The following is an 18,814-nucleotide window of genomic DNA, read 5'->3' as shown; positions in this document are numbered from 1 at the left end:
TTTAATGGGGGTTTTTTTTCCTGTCTTTTTATGTAGTCCGAAGGGACGTAGAAAGTGTAGTCCTTTCTACGTCCGAATATTGTTACATATCCTCTATATAGCTGGTATTCAAAACTTGTGGCACCCTGTTTCAACCGTTTCTCAACCGAGATAGTGTAACAAATGGAAATACAAGCTAAAAATGTATACATTACCGTACTCACTGAATCCCGACTGAAGTACTTGCGTCATTATTAACAAAATAAATCTTCCAACGACAACACAAAACATTTGCCCGCCATTTTAAATTTGCTAAATAGAGGGAAGCAACTCGCCCTGCACATTAACAAAAGTGTTGACTTACCATGCGCCCTGCACTATCTTTTTATGCACCCTTTGGCAAAACGTCACCCAATGCTGCATGCTAACCTGCTTTGTAACATAGCTGCATCTGCGCAATAATTATGACTAACACCTATTTGATTTGCTCAACCATCTACATGACATTGTACATGTCCGTATACAGACCGCGCATTCGACATTATCGACCAGCCTCGGTGGCGTAGTGGTTAGGCCATCGGTCTACAGGCTGGTAGGTGCTGGGTTCGGATCCCAGTCGAGGCATGGGATTTTTAAGCCAGATACCGACTCCAAACCCTGAGTGAGTGCTCCGCAAGGCTCAATGAGTAGGTGTAAACCACTCGCACCGACCAGTGATCCATAACTGGTTCAACAAAGGCCATGGTTTGTGGTATCCTGCCTGTGGGAAGCGCAAATAAAAGATCCCTTGCTGCTAATCGGAAAGAGTAGCCCATGTAATGGCGACAGCGGGTTTCCTCTCAAAATCTGTGTGGTCCTTAACCGTATGTCTGACGCCATATAACCGTAAATAAAATGTGTTGAGTGCGTCGTTAAATAAAACATTTCTTTCTTTCGACATTATCTCGATGATCTAAATTTAGACAGGAACTGGCACACTACATCAGCCACACTGTTTTTAACACTTATTTAACGTAACATATTGATACGGTTGGGAACCAATTAAACCGCTAGGTTATATTTGTTCTGAAACTTCGTAGTCGTTAGGTTTTTAGGTGTTTAAAACATACATTTTTTTAAATGTTAAAGCTATTGGCATTGTCACGATGATCTAAATTTAGAGAAAGGGTCTGGCATACACTTAAGTTACGTTAAACGTATTGATAAAGTTGGGAACCAGTTAAACAGCTCTGCTATTTTCGTATTGAACTTCATTGATGTTGTATGCTTTTCTTTTTTTCTAAATGCTGACACCAGTTTGTTTGGTATTGTGCAATAAAGTGAACTGAAATTTAATTGAATTAGTCGTTAGGTTTTTATGTATTAAAAAAAAATGAATGTAAAATCGATTGACATCGGAAATATTTTTCGCACACATATTTTTTAACGAGTATTTTAGGTAAATGTTGCGTCAAATACGCAGGATTCCTGCGTCATGTGAAACCCTGCATATTATGGCAATATGATTTGAATTGGTCGAAAACAAGTTTCATTCTGTCAAGCCAATCCTGAGAGTGGCAGTCCTCCTACAGGCGGTGCAGGAAGGATAAAGTGGTCTTGTGTCGTGCCCTCATCGGTCACACACATTTAACACATTCTTTTACTTTAAAGAAGGACTCTCCTCTTCGGTGTGAGCAAAGCCAGTGTACGCTGACAGTGCGCCACATTTTGATGGAGTGTGATCATCTAAAGCTGGTAACAGAAATATATTAGCATCATTTAAATCCAGAATTGATTTTAAGGTTTTTAAATCAATTTAGTTTTTATACAAAGATTTAAAATATACTCGCCTTGATATTCGTATTCAATTATGCTTCTACCCACAACTCCTTACACTGTTTTCTTTGACACCCATTAGCCGATATTTATTTTTATGCTGGAGTGTCGTTAATCATTAATTTTTTTCTTTTTTTACACAGGCTCATAGGAAAGATATGTGAATTAAAAGCACAATTCCAATTGTGGGGAGGGGAACACACACACACACACACACACACACACACACACACACACACACACACTCACATACACAGAGATACATACACACACATACATATATAGATATTCCTACTTGTCAGTTATACGTATTTATGGGCAATATTTTTAATAATGTCAAAAAGTACTCACCTTGTTTTTAGTGAAAACCACGAGTAATTTCGACCAAACTAATTCGCAGTATCGCGAGGTTGAAGCCTACGTTTATATGATTTTATATGCAGCAGCTGCACGAAACTCAGTATTTTGGACATATCAAATGTTACTGGCGTTAAAAGCAGAGGTGAAAACAAAAACACTTTTAATGGATGGCGGACGAGGTGCCAACATGCAGAAAATAACAACAGCTTGTCAAAGAAGAAAGAAGCGAATTGTAACTGCCTGGAAGTGAAACATTCTGCAGATGAAACAACAAAAATATAAAAACTTCCAAAACAACAACCCCGACCCCCCTACGTCCTTCCCTCGGGTTACCCCCCCCAAAAAAAAAAACCCCCACCCCCCCCCCCCCATCCCACCAACAACCCATTTCTCGCTCCAGCCAGTGCACCACGAATAGTAAATCAAAGGCCGTGGTATGTGCTATCCTGTCTATGGGATTCCTTATCTACTAATGGAAAAATGTAGCGGGTTTCCTGTCCAAGACCATATGTCAAAATTACCAAATAGTCGATGATTAACAAGCCAATGTGCTCTAGTGGTGTCGTTAAACAAAACAAACTTTAACTTTCACTTTATAACTGATCTACATTTAGCTCTTTAGGGATACAGCTGGAAGCTGGAATTGTGGATATTTAAGACGTACAAGAATTAACAAAATTTATATTTCTTGCTCAAACCTTTACCTTCACTGATGCACAAACGCACACATTTTTGTATTTACGGTTATATGGCGTCAAACATAGGGTTATACACCACACAGATAATGAGAGAGGAAACTCGCTGTCGCCACTTCATGGGCTACTCTTTTCGATTAGCAACAAGGGATCTTTTATATGCACCATCCCACAGACAGGGTCTTTATAACAAGGGCGGGGGCGCTTCAACAGCGTAGAGTCTGGTAATATTAGTTTTAAGGTGGGGAGAGGGGCATTGCCCCCTATGCACAATTAAATTTAATATGTAACATCCCAACCCCCGAACCGTTTTGTGAAGCATTGACAAATGTTTTATACCCAGGGGTAGTACGGGGGTCCTGACATCATATACAAAGAGTTTAAGGACTCCCCCCCCCCCCCCCCCCCCAAAAAAAAAATGAAGAGAAAAAAAAGAAATAATAAAAAGAGAAAAAAAAAACCCCACACAAAACAACCCGGATTCCATTCTGGCCTATCGGAGTGTGATGGAGGTCTTTAGTGGATATAGTCTAGATGTGAGAAAGGTGTTTAAAATTTGGCATGTATTAAATATTGTGGTAAAATTCGACATGTATTAGATATTGTGGTAATAGATCAAGTAACGTCAAACAGTGGCGGATCCAGAAAATCCATTTAGGGGGGAGGCCTCGTGACATGAGGTGGAATGCCAAGGGAACTTTGGGGGAGGTCTGGAGGGGGATCGTAAAAAAATGAAAATTAATATATAGGGGGGGGGGGGGCGCCTCTGTCAAGGTATACTTTTGCCGCACTCGACGATTACATGGACAACATGACACAGTGCGCGGGCGAAGTGTGAAAACGTGTTTCTGCTAACAATCGGGTGTCGGACATCTGCGACAATGAAACACGCGACGTTACCCGTTATATTACTTCACACGTCAAACGACGTATGCACGGTGACAGAAAGTCAGATTTTACACGTTTATGTTTTCGTTTTTATTTCATGGAGGTGAAAAAAAAAACCTCTAACAAAAAACTACCAGATCACAGATAATATTTAAAGGGACTGTCCCGAGTTTGCTGGCTATTAAGATAACTACGTTCAGTTGCTCGTACTAATGAGCTATTTCGTCTATATTTCGTCTATATGTCGAAATTACCAAATGATTGACATCAAATAGCCGATGATTAATAAATCAATGTTCTCTAGTGGTGTCGTTAAACAGAACAAAACTATCCTTCTAAGGGAAAAGGCTCAATCAGTCGATCAATCGGTGGATCGATGGATCAATGGATCAACATATTGCAATTACAAATTGTTGAAATTTTGAAAAATATTTATTAAACGCAGCCAAATTGAGAAAAGTTTTTAATACATTTTCCTTTCACGAATAGTTAAGTATATTTCTTGTATTATATGTTTACTATATTTGTTGTTTATCAAAACCTGTTTCTCCTGTGTTTTGTATTTGTAGTTTGCGTACATTCAACCATCCAACCAACCATACTGATAAGCTATTTCGTCTATGTGTAGAAATGACCAAATGTTTGACATCCAATAGCCGATGATTAATAAATCAATGTTCTCTAGTGGTGTCGTTAAACAAAACAAAACTATCCTTCTAAGGGAAAAGGCTCAATCAGTCAATCAATCGGTGGATCGATGGATCAATGAATCAACCAACCAACTGACCAACCAAGAAAATAATACATTAAACCTTATTATTATACAGACACACACACACACAAACAGAAATACACACACAACACACACACAACACACGCATACACATACACATGTACAGACACGCGCGCACACACACACACATATATACAAACACACACACGCACATGTACAGACACACACACATACACATACACGCAAAAGTACATGTACGTACATACACACGGATATAAACCCAAGCACACACACAGTTAAAAAGTTTGTTTTGTTTAACGACAACACTAGAGCACATTGATTTATTAATCATCGGCTATTGGATGTCAAACATTGGGTAATTCTGACATAGTCTAAGAGAGGAAACACGCTAATTTTTCCTTTAGTAGCAAGACACCTTTTATATGTTCCATCCCACAGACAAGATAACACAAATCACGGACTTTGATATACCAGTTGTGGTGCACTGGTAGGAATGAGGAATAGCCCAATGGGCCCACCACAAGGGGGTACGATCCTAGGCCGACCGCTATGTCACGCCCCGCATATAGACAGGCACACAAAAGTCAAACACTTACACAAACACTCAGACGCACAAACAAACCAATAAACACACGCACGCACGTACGCACGCACGCACAGAATTTATGAAAGTTAGACGATTTTTTAACAGTAGGTTCAAAGTCTTTTGCCAATATAAATCTGTAAAACCGAGTTAAAGTTGGCTAAATAGTTTCAAATCAACGGTCCAACTACCAGCTAAATTAGAACTGCCCACACATTTTAAATTAGCGGCAGTCTTCAATTTAACGGTGGCGGGATTATCTCAGTCGGCTGAATGCTCGCCTGAGATGCTTGCGTCGCAGGATCGAACCACCTCGGTGGATCCATTCAGCTGATTTTTTTTTCTCGTTACAACCAGTGCACCACAACTGGACAAAGGCCGTGGTATGTGGTTTCCTGTCTGTGGGAAAGTGCATATAAAAGATCCGTTGCTTACTTGGGAAAAATGTAGCGGGTTTCCTCCCTGGTAAAGCGCTCGCCTGATGCGTCGGTAGGTCTGGGATCGATCCCCGTCGGTGGGCCCATTGGGCTATTTCTCGTTCCAGACAGTGCACTACGACTCGTATATCAAAGGCTGTGTTACGTATAAAAGATCCCTTGCTACTAATGGAAAAATGTGGCGGGTTTCCTCTCTTAGACTATGACAGAATTACCAAATGTTTGACATCCAATAGCTGATGATTAATTAATCAATGTGCTCCAGTGGTGTCATTAAACAAAACAAACTTCTTCAATTTAACGGTGCACGCATCGCTCATGGACAGAGGCGGGATGTAGCCCAGTGGTAAAGCGCTCGCTTGATGCGCTGTCCCATCTCTCCGGCCATGTCAGAGTTGTGGCCTGTGGGGGACGTGCCTGAAGCCATAAGTGTGAAGGGGCACATTGATAGAGTTCACGATCACATTGCGCGGTCGGTTTAGGATCGAGCCTCGTTGGTGGGCCCATTGGGATATTTCTCGTTCCAACCAGTGCTACCCACGACTGGTATACCAAAAGCCGTGGTATGTGCTATCCTGTCTGTGCGATGGTGCATATGAAAGATCCATTGCTACTAGTGGAAAGATGTAGCGGTGTTTCCTTTCTAAGACTTTATGTCAAAATTACCAAATATCTGACATCCAACAGCCGATGACTAATAAATCTACTCTGTGCTCTAGTGGTGTCGTTATTATTATTTGTTTAATCATCATGAACAATAAAAGGTACAGCTGGCATATCATGTTTGCGGTGAATAAACCCTTTCATAGCCTGTGTCACGTTATGCCAAAAAAGAATTTACTTTGCAGGTGTAGGCCTATAGCGGGAGTGACACAGTCATGCGTGTACAAACAGGTTTTTTTTAAAGGCATACTGTCACGGATTTAAGGACCTTATTTCTCTAAACATGGATAATAAATAAAAATTACATAAATTGTTAGAAACCAAATCTAGCTATCGCATCACATTAACTGAACCATGATGGTGTGAAATCCATGCCAACCCTCTCGGCAATTTTAGTTTTTGAATTATGGACCATTGCCATAATTCAATTATTTTTACAAAATATCATTAATAAATGGAGTATGGTGGTTTTGAAGATGGTTGAATAAAGTACATTTAGGGACAACTCAAACCATTTTTGTTCAGGTAATACTTTGTTAGACCATTAAATAGGTCAGTGTTCTGTGACAATATGCCTTTAAGTACCGATTAGTATCATTTTGTAGTCTAAAACTACTAAAAACTTCGCTCGCTTCAGCCTAGATCCCCTGACACGGTGTAACAGTGGTGTTCTGTATATTGCTTTTAAAAAACATAGGTACGGATAAAAAACAAGAAGTTACGGGAGAGGTGAGTAAAATAAGATGTCACAATAAAAAACAGGGTGCACGTCTGTAGTGCCCACAAATGTCACAACGACCTCAAATGTCGCAACGTTACTACAAACGTCCGTCATTGTAGTAAAAAAAATGCATTGAGTAATCATTTGTTCCCAGTTGCCATAACATTGTGTTTTAGTCGTTTACACTAAAGTTCAATATTTCTACAAGTAAATCACCAATTAGTTTTTATCCATCAAAAACCTTCACATTTCGTTATAAAATAACAAATGAAACAAATGAAAAAAGAATGAGAATGTACCCCTCTCTACAAAAAAAGCTTCCCCCTTCACAAGCTGCTTAGACACGAGCCATTGGGGGAAAAAAGAATATTTGTTTCACGTAACCGTAGCACATTTAAAATTACGATTGTGCGTGTGTGTGCGCTTGCGTGTGTGTGTGTGTGAGAGAGAAGAGAGAGAGAGACAGATAGCGATATATATATATATATAAATTATATATATATATATATATATATATATATATATATATATATATAGAGAGAGAGAGAGAGAGAGAGAGAGAGAGAGAGAGAGAGAGAGAGAGAGAGAGAGAGAGAGAGAGAGAGAGAGAGAGAGAGAGATCCACTGAGACAGTGTAACCGTGGTGTCTGCGACTTTAAATATCAATTAATGCTACACAATGTGGACATTACGACGTAACCTCTTACTACATATCTCTTGACAGGTCTATCGCGTATTTCAATTGTGTGTGTGTGTGTGTGTGTGTGTGTGTGTGTGTGTGTGTTTTAATTTAAAATGATTTAATTTGTTGTTTTTAAATATTCCTTATAATATTTCTTATTAAAAAACTGTCCTGAGTTTGCTAGTATTGTCATATATTTTCGACTAATAGAGTATTTTTAGCAACTAAAATTTCATATTTTTGTTAAGAATATCGTGTTCTTTAAATGCAATGTTTTGCTGATCGTCACAGTGTTTGTAGTTATCAAAATACGTGGTACATTCTCACTGAGGTACAATGGGTCGCAGGGTCGATTTCCCGTAGTAGTCTCATATTGCCCCCCCCCCCCCCCCCCACCTCCGTTGCAAACAATTCCCCACATCTAGAAAATAGCTAAGACCGTGATATGTACTGTCACGTCTATTGAAAAATACATATAAAAAGATCCATTTCTGCTTTATCGATAGGAGTAGCATACTTTAAGTTTATCGTGTTCTTTATTTATGCAGTGTTTTTGCTGATCATCACAATGTTTATGGTTACCAAAATACGTGGTACATTCTCATTGACGTGGGATGGGTCGCAGTGTCGATTTCCCTTAGTAGTCTCATATCCCCCCTCCCCATGCCAAACAAATGCCCCACATCTAGTACATCTAAGGCCGTGGTATGTACTGTCACGTCTGTTGAAAACTACATATAAAAGATCCATTGCTATTTTATCGATAGGAGTAGCTTACGTAACGGCAACACGTTTGTTTCTCTTTCTGTGTCTCGTTAAAGGTACGGGCGGGACGTAGCCCAGTAGTAGAGCGTTCGCTTAATGCGCTGTCGGTCTAGGATCCATCCCCGTCGGTGGACCCATTTGGCTATTTCTTGTTCCAGCCAGTGCTCCACTACTGGTGTAACAAAGGCCGTGGTATGTACTATCCTGTTTGTGGGATGGTGCTAATCGAAAAGAGTAGTCCATGAAGTGGCGACAGAGGGTTTCCTCGCTCAGTATCTGCGTGGTCCTTAACCATATGTCTGACGCCATATAACCGTAAATAAAATGTGCTGAGTGCGTCGTTAAATAAAACATTTCCTTCCTTCCTTCTTTCTTGCGGGGGCGAGACGAAGTTCAGTGGTAAAGCGCTCACCTGATGCGCAGTCAGTCTAGGATCGATCCCCGTCTGTGGACCCATTGAGCTATTTCTCGCTCCAGCCAGTGCACCACGACTGGTAAATCAAAGGCCGTGGTATGTGCTATCCTGTCTATGGGATGGTACATATAACAGATCCCTTATCTACTAATGGAAAAATGTAGCGGGTTTCATGTCCAAGACCATATGTCAAAATTACCAAATATTTGACACCCAATAGTCGATGATTAACAAATCAATGTGCTCTAGTGGTGTAGTTAAACAAAACAAACTTTAACTTTCACTTTATAACTGATCTATATCTAGCTCCTGAGGGATACAGCTGGAAGCTGGAATTGTGGATATTTATGGCGGGGGCGCTTCGACAGCGTATAGTCTGGCAACATCAGTTTTTAGGTGGGGTGAGGGGCATTGCCGCCTATGCACCATTAAATTTAATACGTAACATCCCAACCCCCGAACCTTTTTGTGAACGTACTTATGGGGCATTGACAAACGTTTTGTACCCAGAGGTAGTTCGGGGGTCCTGACATCATATACAAAGAGTTTAAGTACCCCCCCCCCCCAAAAAAAAAAAAACACCCAAAAAAAAAACCCCACACTCAACGATTGCATGGACAACATGAAACATTGCGCGGGCGAAGTGTGAAAACGTGTTTCTGCTAACAATCGAGTGTCAGACATCTGCTGCAATGAAACACACGACGTGTTATACTACTTCACACGACAAACGACGCATGCACGGCGACAGAAAGTCAGATTTTACACGTTTATGTGTTCGTTTTTATTTCATCGTGGTGAAAAAAAAAAGCCTCTAACAAAAAACTACCAGATCACAGATAATATTTAAAGGGACTCTTTTGAGTTTGGTGCCCTAGTAAGAGAACTACGTTCAGTTGCTCGTACTAATGAGCTATTTCTCACTCTAGCCAGTGCACAACGACTGGTATACCAAAAGCCGTGGTATGTGCTATCCTGTCTATGGGATGGTGCATATAAAAGATCCCTTGCTGCTAATCGGAAAGAGTAGGCCATGAAGTGGCGACAGCGGGTTTCCTCCCTCAATATCTGTGTGGTCCTTAAAGGTAAAGTAAACTCAAATAAGAGCTTTATGTGTTGGAAAGATGCATACCCGGACCACCAACACATACTGACACTTTAACAAATGAAAAACGCGTAATTTTAGAGTTAATAAAAAAACCCATGATTATTCCTGCTAAGTGGGGCCAGCCATTTTGTTTCGTTTTTGTGACGTCCGGTGGTATAGCTTGGGGCGAAGTGCACAGTGTAAACAAACGCTCTAATTTACGACAAGGCGCTTCGCTTTGATCAACCTGACTTCTAAAACAACATAAATGATTTGATAGTATAATAAACTATTTAACTAAATATATTTGAATTTGCATCAATAGAACGAAATGGAGTTATAGTATTTTTCTTTTTTTAAAAATCCAAAGAAAAAAAATCATATTATTAGGCCTATTGATATGCTACGTTCGAGCAAAAAACGACCACTCACGATGCCCAAGTGATACTTTTCTTTTCTTTGGGACTACGTAATTGGTCAGTTTTGTGATTTTAGATGGGAAAGTCTACTTAATCAAGGGTTTTACAGAATTACTTACAGTAATAAAGTGATAATGTCCATTACGATTTGAGGGGCGTCATAACGTTAAATTAAGACAAAATGATCAGTACCTACAACAATGGAATAGCGACATAGCTACATCATCAAGGGGTAAAATGTACACCACATTTAAAGAACATCTAACATTAGAAAAATATATTATAAAATTACTACAAATTTCCTGGACTACGTTACTAAAATTTAGAACATCAAACCATTACATACCAATCGAAACAGGACAATGGAACAACACCCCAGTAGAAAGCAGACTATGTATACTATGTAACAAAAATGACATCGGAGACGAATTTCACTATCTACTTACATGCTCTTTCTTTAATAACTCCCGAAAAAAATTGTTAAAGCCATATTATTATAACAAACCCAATATGCTGAAATTTAAACAATTAATGACAAATGACAAAATAAGTCTTCAAAAAAAAGTTGTGCAAATTAATAAAAGAAATTACGGATAAATTCGGTAAACCTTAAAAAAAATTGTCGCCCAAGCTTATGCTGTCTTATTCTGACTACTACTATCCATGTTTGCATATATATATATATATATATATATATATATATATATATATATATATATATATATTATTACTATTAGAAATATATTTCATTTTGTATCATTATTATTATTAGACCTTTTTTATTTTGATATTGTACATATACATTTCCTCCTGTAAACCCCATCTTGTCACTGTCATATAATTATTGTTAATGTACCTCATATGCCGCTGAATAGCGGTCTGAGTGAAATAAAGTTCTGTTCTGTTCTGAAAGAAAATACAAATTAACTAAGAAAACACTCTGATTATTATTTCAATACGTGGGTTAATTTATGTACCAAACATAATACAGTTATTTCAACACTTTGACAATGGTGGTTTATTTTGTATTAACAATAATATATAATTGTTGCTGGCTTACTGGGATGACTATTATTACAGAATATTGCGATGCATCCGCAAAAATCAGGTATGTTTTGTTTCTTCAGTTCGAAGACTAATTCCTGACGTGACACGTTAGGTATTACGTAACCACCAGCTCACTGGGATGATACAAAATGGCTGCGCCCGTTATATATAATAGCCGTCACATTTAACCGTTTTATTAATTAACTATACGATTATACTTGTTAATATTAAGCAATAATGTGCATTATATATCGTTGAATATGCATACCAGGTCAAATGCCTTAATGGTCCCTTCCTCCATATGCCCGACGTCATATAACCGTAAATAAAATGATAACTGGTGTAACAAAGGCCGTGGTATGTAGTATCCTGTTTGTGGGATGGTGCATATAAAAGATTCTTTGCTGCTAATCAAAAAGAGTAGTCCATGAAGTGGCGACAGCGGGTTTCCTCGCTCAATATCTGCGTGGTCCTTAACCATATGTCTGACGCCATATAACCGTAAATAAAATGTGTTGAGTGCGTCGTTAAATAAAACATATCCTTCCTTCATTAAAGAGACTGTCCTGCGTTTGCAGCCATTGTGAGATGTTTCCGACTAACGGAGCCTTTGTTGGTTACTAAAATTACATGTCAAATATAGTTTCTTGATCAGATATCCATTGTTTTACCGTCGTGTGATAATGTCTGTCGCAGACATTTTTCATTTAACTTCGTATTATTATATATATTTTCGTACGTACGAAATTAGTAGAAGATAAAATAAGGTTTCAGCTACTACAAACATTAGGACGACGACAAACTCCTTGTTTATACAGACATTGATATTCTAAACAGAAAAATTAATTTTAATATGCAATTTTAGTCATAAAACACCTTCGTTTGTTGTGTAAACGTGTTATATTGGCATAAAACTCAGGAAGTTCCACTAAAAAGAAATAATCCTTTCCCAGACACATTGTTATATTTCCAGGAACCGGTTTACGCGTAACAGACCATAAAGTGTTAATCTAACCACAATGGGAGTCTTCGTGTTACTATTTGCAGCAAACTCAGAACAGGTCCTAACCAATCGTTTTTCGGACACATTGTTATATTTTTAGGGACATGGACAGACCATAAAGTGTTAATCTAACCACAGTATGGGTCTTCATGTTATAACGACGGCAAACTCAGAATAGTTCCTAAGCAAAGAATCCTTTCCCAGAAACATTGATGTATTTTTGAGAACTCGAACACACTATAAAGTGTTAATCTAACTACAACGGGACTCGTTGTTATATTTCCAGGAACCGGTTCACGTGCGACAGACAATAGTGTTAAACCACAATGGGGGTGCATTGTTATATTTCCAGGAACCGGTTTACGTGTGACAGACCATAAAGAGTTATACCACAATGGGGGTGCATTGTTATATTTCCAGGAACCGGTTTACCTGTGACAGACCATAAAGTGTTAAACCACAATGGGGATCTTCATCGGCGGTCTCGTGGCCGTGATCGTCTTCTACATCCTCATCCTGGTCATAGGAATCGTGGCGGCGCGCAGGTCCGGACACTTCTTCACAAACATCGACTCAAAAGAGGTGATGCTAGCTGGACGCAAGATAGGACTGTTTGTTGGCTGTTTCACAATGACAGGTAATCATTGAGTGATTCACAATGACAGGTAATTATTAACTATTTCACAATGACAGGTAATCATTGAGTGATTCACAATGACAGGTAATTATTAACTATTTCACAATGACAGGTAATCACTTACCGTTTCACAATGACAGGTAATCCTTTACTGTTTCACAATACCAGGTAATTATTAACTATTTCACAATGACAAGTAATCATTGAGTGATTCACAATGACAGGTAATTATTAACTATTTCACAATGACAGGTAATCACTTACCGTTTCACAATGACAGGTAATCCGTTACTGTTTCACAATGACAGGTAATCCTTTACTGTTTCACAATGACAGGCAATCATTTACTGTTTCACAATGACAGGTAATAACTTACTGTTTCACAGTGACAGGTAATCTCTTACTGTTTCACAATGACAGGTAATCATTTACTGTTTCACAATGACAGGCAATCATTTACTGTTTCACAATGACAGGTAATAACTTACTGTTTCACAATGACGGGTAATCTCTTACTGTTTCACAATGACGGGTAATAACTTACTGTTTCACAATGACAGGTAATCATTTACTGTTTCACAATGACAGGTAATCATTTACTGTTTCACAATGACAGGTAATTATTAACTATTTCACAATGACAGGTAATCATTTACTGTTTCACAATTACAGGTAATCATTTACTGTTTCACAATGACAGGTAATTATTATCTATTTCACAATGACAGGTAATTATTAACTATTTCACAATGACAGGTAATCATTTACCGTTTCACAATGACAGGTAAGTATATAAAAAATAGCTATAAATATGATCTTTTATACAGGAATAAATGAATGATGAATGAATAAAAGAAAGACTCAATGAATGTGAATGAATGAATAAATGAATGAAATAATAAAGATGAAAGAAAGAAAGAAAGAAAGAATGAATGAATGAATGAACGATTGAATGAGTGAAAGGATCATGCAAAAAAGAAGAAAGAAAGAAAGAATGACTACTGTTTTTTTATCGTACTTTCTTTTAACGCAATGGGTGAGTGGAAAATAAATGAGTGAATGAAAGAATGAATGAGTAAATGAATGAATGAATGAAATAATGAAATAATGAATGAATGAACGAATACATTAATTTTCCTCTATTTTTTATATCAGCGTCACGGGTCGGTGGAGAAAGAATGAAAGAACGAATGAACGAAAGAAAGAAAGAAAGAACGAATAAATCCTGTATTTTTCTCGTATTTTTGTTTCAGCGACATGGGTCGGTGGCGGCTTCATCAACGGGTCAGCGGAGGCTGTGGTCAAAGATGGGTTGGTGTGGTGCCAGGCGCCACTCGGATATGGCATCGCCCTCATGTTCGGTAAGTTTCTTACTAATTAAAGCAGCACTGTTGGGAATACGTTTTTAAATCATTGACACTAATTCCAGAGTTATCTACCTTCTTAAAACCTCTGTACAGCGTATCTGATTCAAATGAACAGCTTTTTTTTTTTTTTTTTTCCTTAGAATATTTAGGTGTTTATGTACATCCAATGTAAGCTCACAGTTTCTTGATTAGTATATATCCATGTATACACATCCAGTGTAAACTCACAGGCTTTTTATTAGTATATATCCATGTATACACATCCAGTGTAAACTCACAGGCTTTTTATTAGTATATATCCATGTATGTAATCCAATGTGATCTGTGTCATCCTAATGTGTTTAGCGGAGGCGAATCCAGGATTTTGTAGGGGGTTTGGGGCACACAATTATAAAGAAGAAGAAAAAAAAAAAATATTGGAGTTTATTGAAGGCAAATGAGCTCAACTCCCAAAGGGAGCGAGATCTGTTAGGGTATTCTGGGGCATGCTGCCCAGAATTAAAAACAAAACAAAAAAACATGCTCAGAATCGCGTTTTCAGGGCATCTTGTACATGTATATTGTGGATGCTGAATTAAAAAACCCCGTGAAAGTCATTAAAAAGGCACGTCAACAGAGCTAGGGGCGGGTGGATCACAGAACTCCCGTGACCCCACCCCCTAGATCACGGAACTCCCGTGACCCCACCCCCTAGATCACGGAACTCCCGTGACCCCACCCCCTAGATCCGGGTTCGGGTAAAGTTTTAACGTGCATATATGCCACGAGAGCTTCACGCATACACTAGTGAAATGTTTTATAAACAATTGGACCTACAGCTGTTACGGTTTATAAAATAATCAGTGATATGATTACATGCACAGCATAAAAATATGAGGACACATAGGTACAGCATAATCATAAGCTTTTATGTGATACATTTCTAAAGATAAACTAAGGTGTTTTTAAAAAAAATAGGAAACTGTTAAGAGTAACAATGTTTTCATTAATAAGACCAAGGATTTTAAATTTTCTGATTATTTTTGGTAATATTTTAGCAATATTCTTCTATTTAAAAATGATTTATGTTAAACAGAAACCATTAAATACTAATCTTCAAACAAAATGTCTATAACTGAATTAGAAAAGAAATTTCAATATGTTTTTTAGAATACTAGTTAAAAATAATGTTGATTGCATTAGTATTAGCAGTAATATAAGCTTTCAAACAATGCAGTGTGAAAATGGCAATTTTGTTTAGGAGGGGACTTTTTTTTTAACATTTAGATTTCAGTTAAATAAACTGAGACTGCTCTTAATCTTTTTAAAATGTTTAATTCATAATTGTATTAGGAAATAATATTTGATATGAATCTGCATGTAATGGTGTAATTAGATAATTAACATTGAAAGATTACCTGTCATTCATATGTACACTGCTGCATACAAGACACACAATCTACTTAGCTTGTAATGTCCTTATTTGCCAGCTTTATTTTGTAATATTTGGATTTTACGTCCTGCAACTCTGGCAGAATAAAAGGCTCATGTCCTTCAACCGTTAAAGGCCCAAGAAAGATGAAACAACTTTCAGTAGAATAGAGCTTTAAATTTTAAAGTTATGAACATTTTATTCCAATCAACGAGCAGTGCAACCTTTCCCGTGAAACTGCCCCTAAAAGGTTTTAAGGTGATTTGAGCAAGTGAACGGGCGCCAAAGTAAAGTGCGTTGGACTATTTATAAAAAAATAAACATTAGAATTTTGAGCCGCTGCCGAAAAATTAAAGTCCAACTAAGCCCCCCAAAAGGAGGTTACCTGTCCTAGTTAAGGTTGCGCCGCGGGACTCATGGCGAACTGATGGACTGCTCAGGTCTGACGTTGGGGAGTCCTTCAGTCAGGGAGACGATGTTTCTGTGTATAGCTCCTGGATAAATGTCCTGCAAAACCAGCTTTAAAATACGATGGATGGTCGCATTGTCCATGGATGGTTTTAGGAGTCCCTGCCTGAACAGTCCGTCCCGCTCTGCCGTCACGTAAAGTTGGTCCGAGTGTTTGGCTCCTTGGATCTGGTACTTCACTTGTCCGGATGGAAGTTGGAAGGTGTTGATCACTCCACGGACCCTTGATTTGCGAGCTGCTAGTGAAGTCCCCTTGAACGCTCCTCGGTACCTCGCTGGCAGCTTGTCACAAACGAGAGTCCAATCGGGTTGGTCGGACGTCTTTGGTATGGTGGCCGCTGACACCTTCCTCCTCTTGGACTCCCGCTGGCCCGCCGCTGGGGCAACAACAGCCTTCGGAGATACTGGTGGACTCTCTGGTGGGTCAATAATGACCACATGCCCTGTGTCCATCCGTGTTGGAACTTGAACAGGAGGGGCCGCCACTGTCAGTGGAGCTGACAACTTTGGCGCCCCCCCCCCCCCGGGCCGCTCCTGGCGAGTGCTTCGATCGAGTAGATGGGGGCGGCGACGCAGAAGGAACCGCCCCCGGTAGTTGAGACACCGGCTTTGGATCTCCCTGCACCAGAAATCACCACGTTCTCACAACACAACTTCATTGTACTAGAGTCAGTGTAGAAGTGCCCCTAGATCCGCCAATGTATAGAAAGAAAAAAGAAAGAAATGTTTTATTTAACGACGCACTCAACACATTTTATTTACGGTTATATGGCGTCAGACATATGGTTAAGGACCACACAGATTTTGAGAGGAAACCCGCTGTCGCCACTACATGGGCTACTCTTCCGATTAGCAGCAAGGGATCTTTTATTTGCGCTTCCCATAGGCAGGATAGCACAAATCATGGCCTTTGTTGAACCAGTTATGGATCACTGGTCGGTGCAAGTGGTTTACACCTACCCATTGAGCCTTGCGGAGCACTCACTCAAGGTTTGGAGTCGATATCTGGATTAAAAATTCCATGCCTCGACTGGGATCCGAACCCAGTACCTACCAGCCTGTAGACCGATGACCTGCCACGACGCCACCGAGGCCGGTCTAGCAATGTATAGAGACTGAAGAAAATTCGAGTGACCGTTTGATGTTTTGTACTGAATGGCCATGATGGTATCTAACCAATATTCAGAGGCTGATCTGGGAGTGGCGGGCAGGGGCCCAGGCCACCCTAAATTTGCAACAGTTACATATTTTATTATATATTAATTTTCATTTTTTTACGATCCCCCTCCAAACCTCCCCCAAAGTTCCCTTGGCATTTAGCCTCATGTCATTGGGACCCCCTAAATGGATTTTCTGGATCCGCCACTGATATTGTTTTCACACTGACGAATATACAAACAGTAGCCTATGTAGAGATTAAACAAGAAAAGCGGGTTTCCTTTCTTTCTACCTTCGAAGAAGAGAATAGCCCCTGTGACGTCACGCAACTTAAAAAAAAAAATTAAAAATTCTAAACTAAAAACAATTTCTTCGAGTATTATCTTTGCTCCAACATTTCCTTTTTATGTCCCCAACTGCAATTCTATAGACTATCCAATATGCGACCGTCTCTCCAAGAAAGCCGACAGACAGTGGTCATGCGGATAATTTCACATTAGTAGAATTTTTAATTGGAAAAAAAGATGAAATCTCGACAGGTTGAGGGCAAAAATAGCACTCTAAGAAATGAAGTTCTTCTAAGTGTATGTCATTATGTAGCGGTCTACAGGCTGATAGGCAATGGGTTCGGATCCCAGTCGAGGCATGGGATTTTTAATCCAGATACCGACTCCAAACCCTGAGTGAGTGCTCCGCAAGGCTCAATGGGTAGGTGTAAACCACTTGCACCGACCAGTGATCCATAACTGGTTCAATAAAGGCCATGGTTTGTGCTATCCTGCCTGTGGGAAGCGCAAATAAAAGATCCCTTGCTGCTAATCGGAAAGAGTAGCCCATGTAGTGGCGACAGCGGGTTTCCTCTCAAAATCTGTGTGATCCATAACCATATGTCTGACGCCATATAACCGTAAATAAAATGTGTTGAGTGCGTTGTTAAATAAAACATTTCTTCTTCTTCTTCTTCTTCATCATGGGCTGTAAGAAAAGACAATGGTGGGCAATCGATCATCGTGTTTACATTAAATGTTTAGTATAGCAATTTTGGACATCACGTTTCGTATCATACGCCATTTTAAAAGTTAAGCAAATATTAAAATGAAAATTGTACTATCAACAGGCCTATACAACACAATAAGCTGTTCTGCACTGCATACTTTTCGGCTATTCAACTTCAAAAAGTGGACTTAAAACAAAAGACAAAAGTGTCCGCTAGGTTCATATTCGACCCTCCCCCAGATGCAAATTACGCTACGCCCCTGTACATTAATTCTTTCTTTTTTTGTTTGTCATTTTTATTACAATCGAACTTAGCATATGTTATGCACCTAATTCGTAAAACGAATACATTATTTGTGAAAAGATGAGGCGCGGAGGATGTACTGGGGTACGTGTTAACTGGATTAGTGCCATATTGTCCTACACATGAACGAAGCACGATGTTGTTGGCGTGTAGTTCGTCA

The 18,814-nt window shown here is 39.1% G+C and overlaps 1 protein-coding gene across 1 annotated transcript; it reads left to right on the top strand.

The window, feature by feature from the left end:
- Nucleotides 1-12,736: 12,736 nt before the first annotated feature.
- LOC121379575 (high-affinity choline transporter 1-like) lies at nucleotides 12,737-14,331 on the top strand. Its single transcript, XM_041508224.1, has 2 exons — nucleotides 12,737-12,950; nucleotides 14,204-14,331. The coding sequence occupies exons 1-2, from the start codon at nucleotides 12,776-12,778 to the stop codon at nucleotides 14,329-14,331; spliced, it is 303 nt and encodes a 100-aa protein (XP_041364158.1). The 5' UTR covers nucleotides 12,737-12,775.
- The last annotated feature ends 4,483 nt before the right edge of the window (nucleotides 14,332-18,814 follow it).

This window comes from Gigantopelta aegis, chromosome 8 (assembly GCF_016097555.1).
Source record: "Gigantopelta aegis isolate Gae_Host chromosome 8, Gae_host_genome, whole genome shotgun sequence".
In the NCBI taxonomy this organism is placed as follows: domain Eukaryota; kingdom Metazoa; phylum Mollusca; class Gastropoda; order Neomphalida; family Peltospiridae; genus Gigantopelta; species Gigantopelta aegis.
Note: the sequence above shows the minus strand (reverse complement) of the source record. Positions and strands in the feature narration are given on the sequence as shown.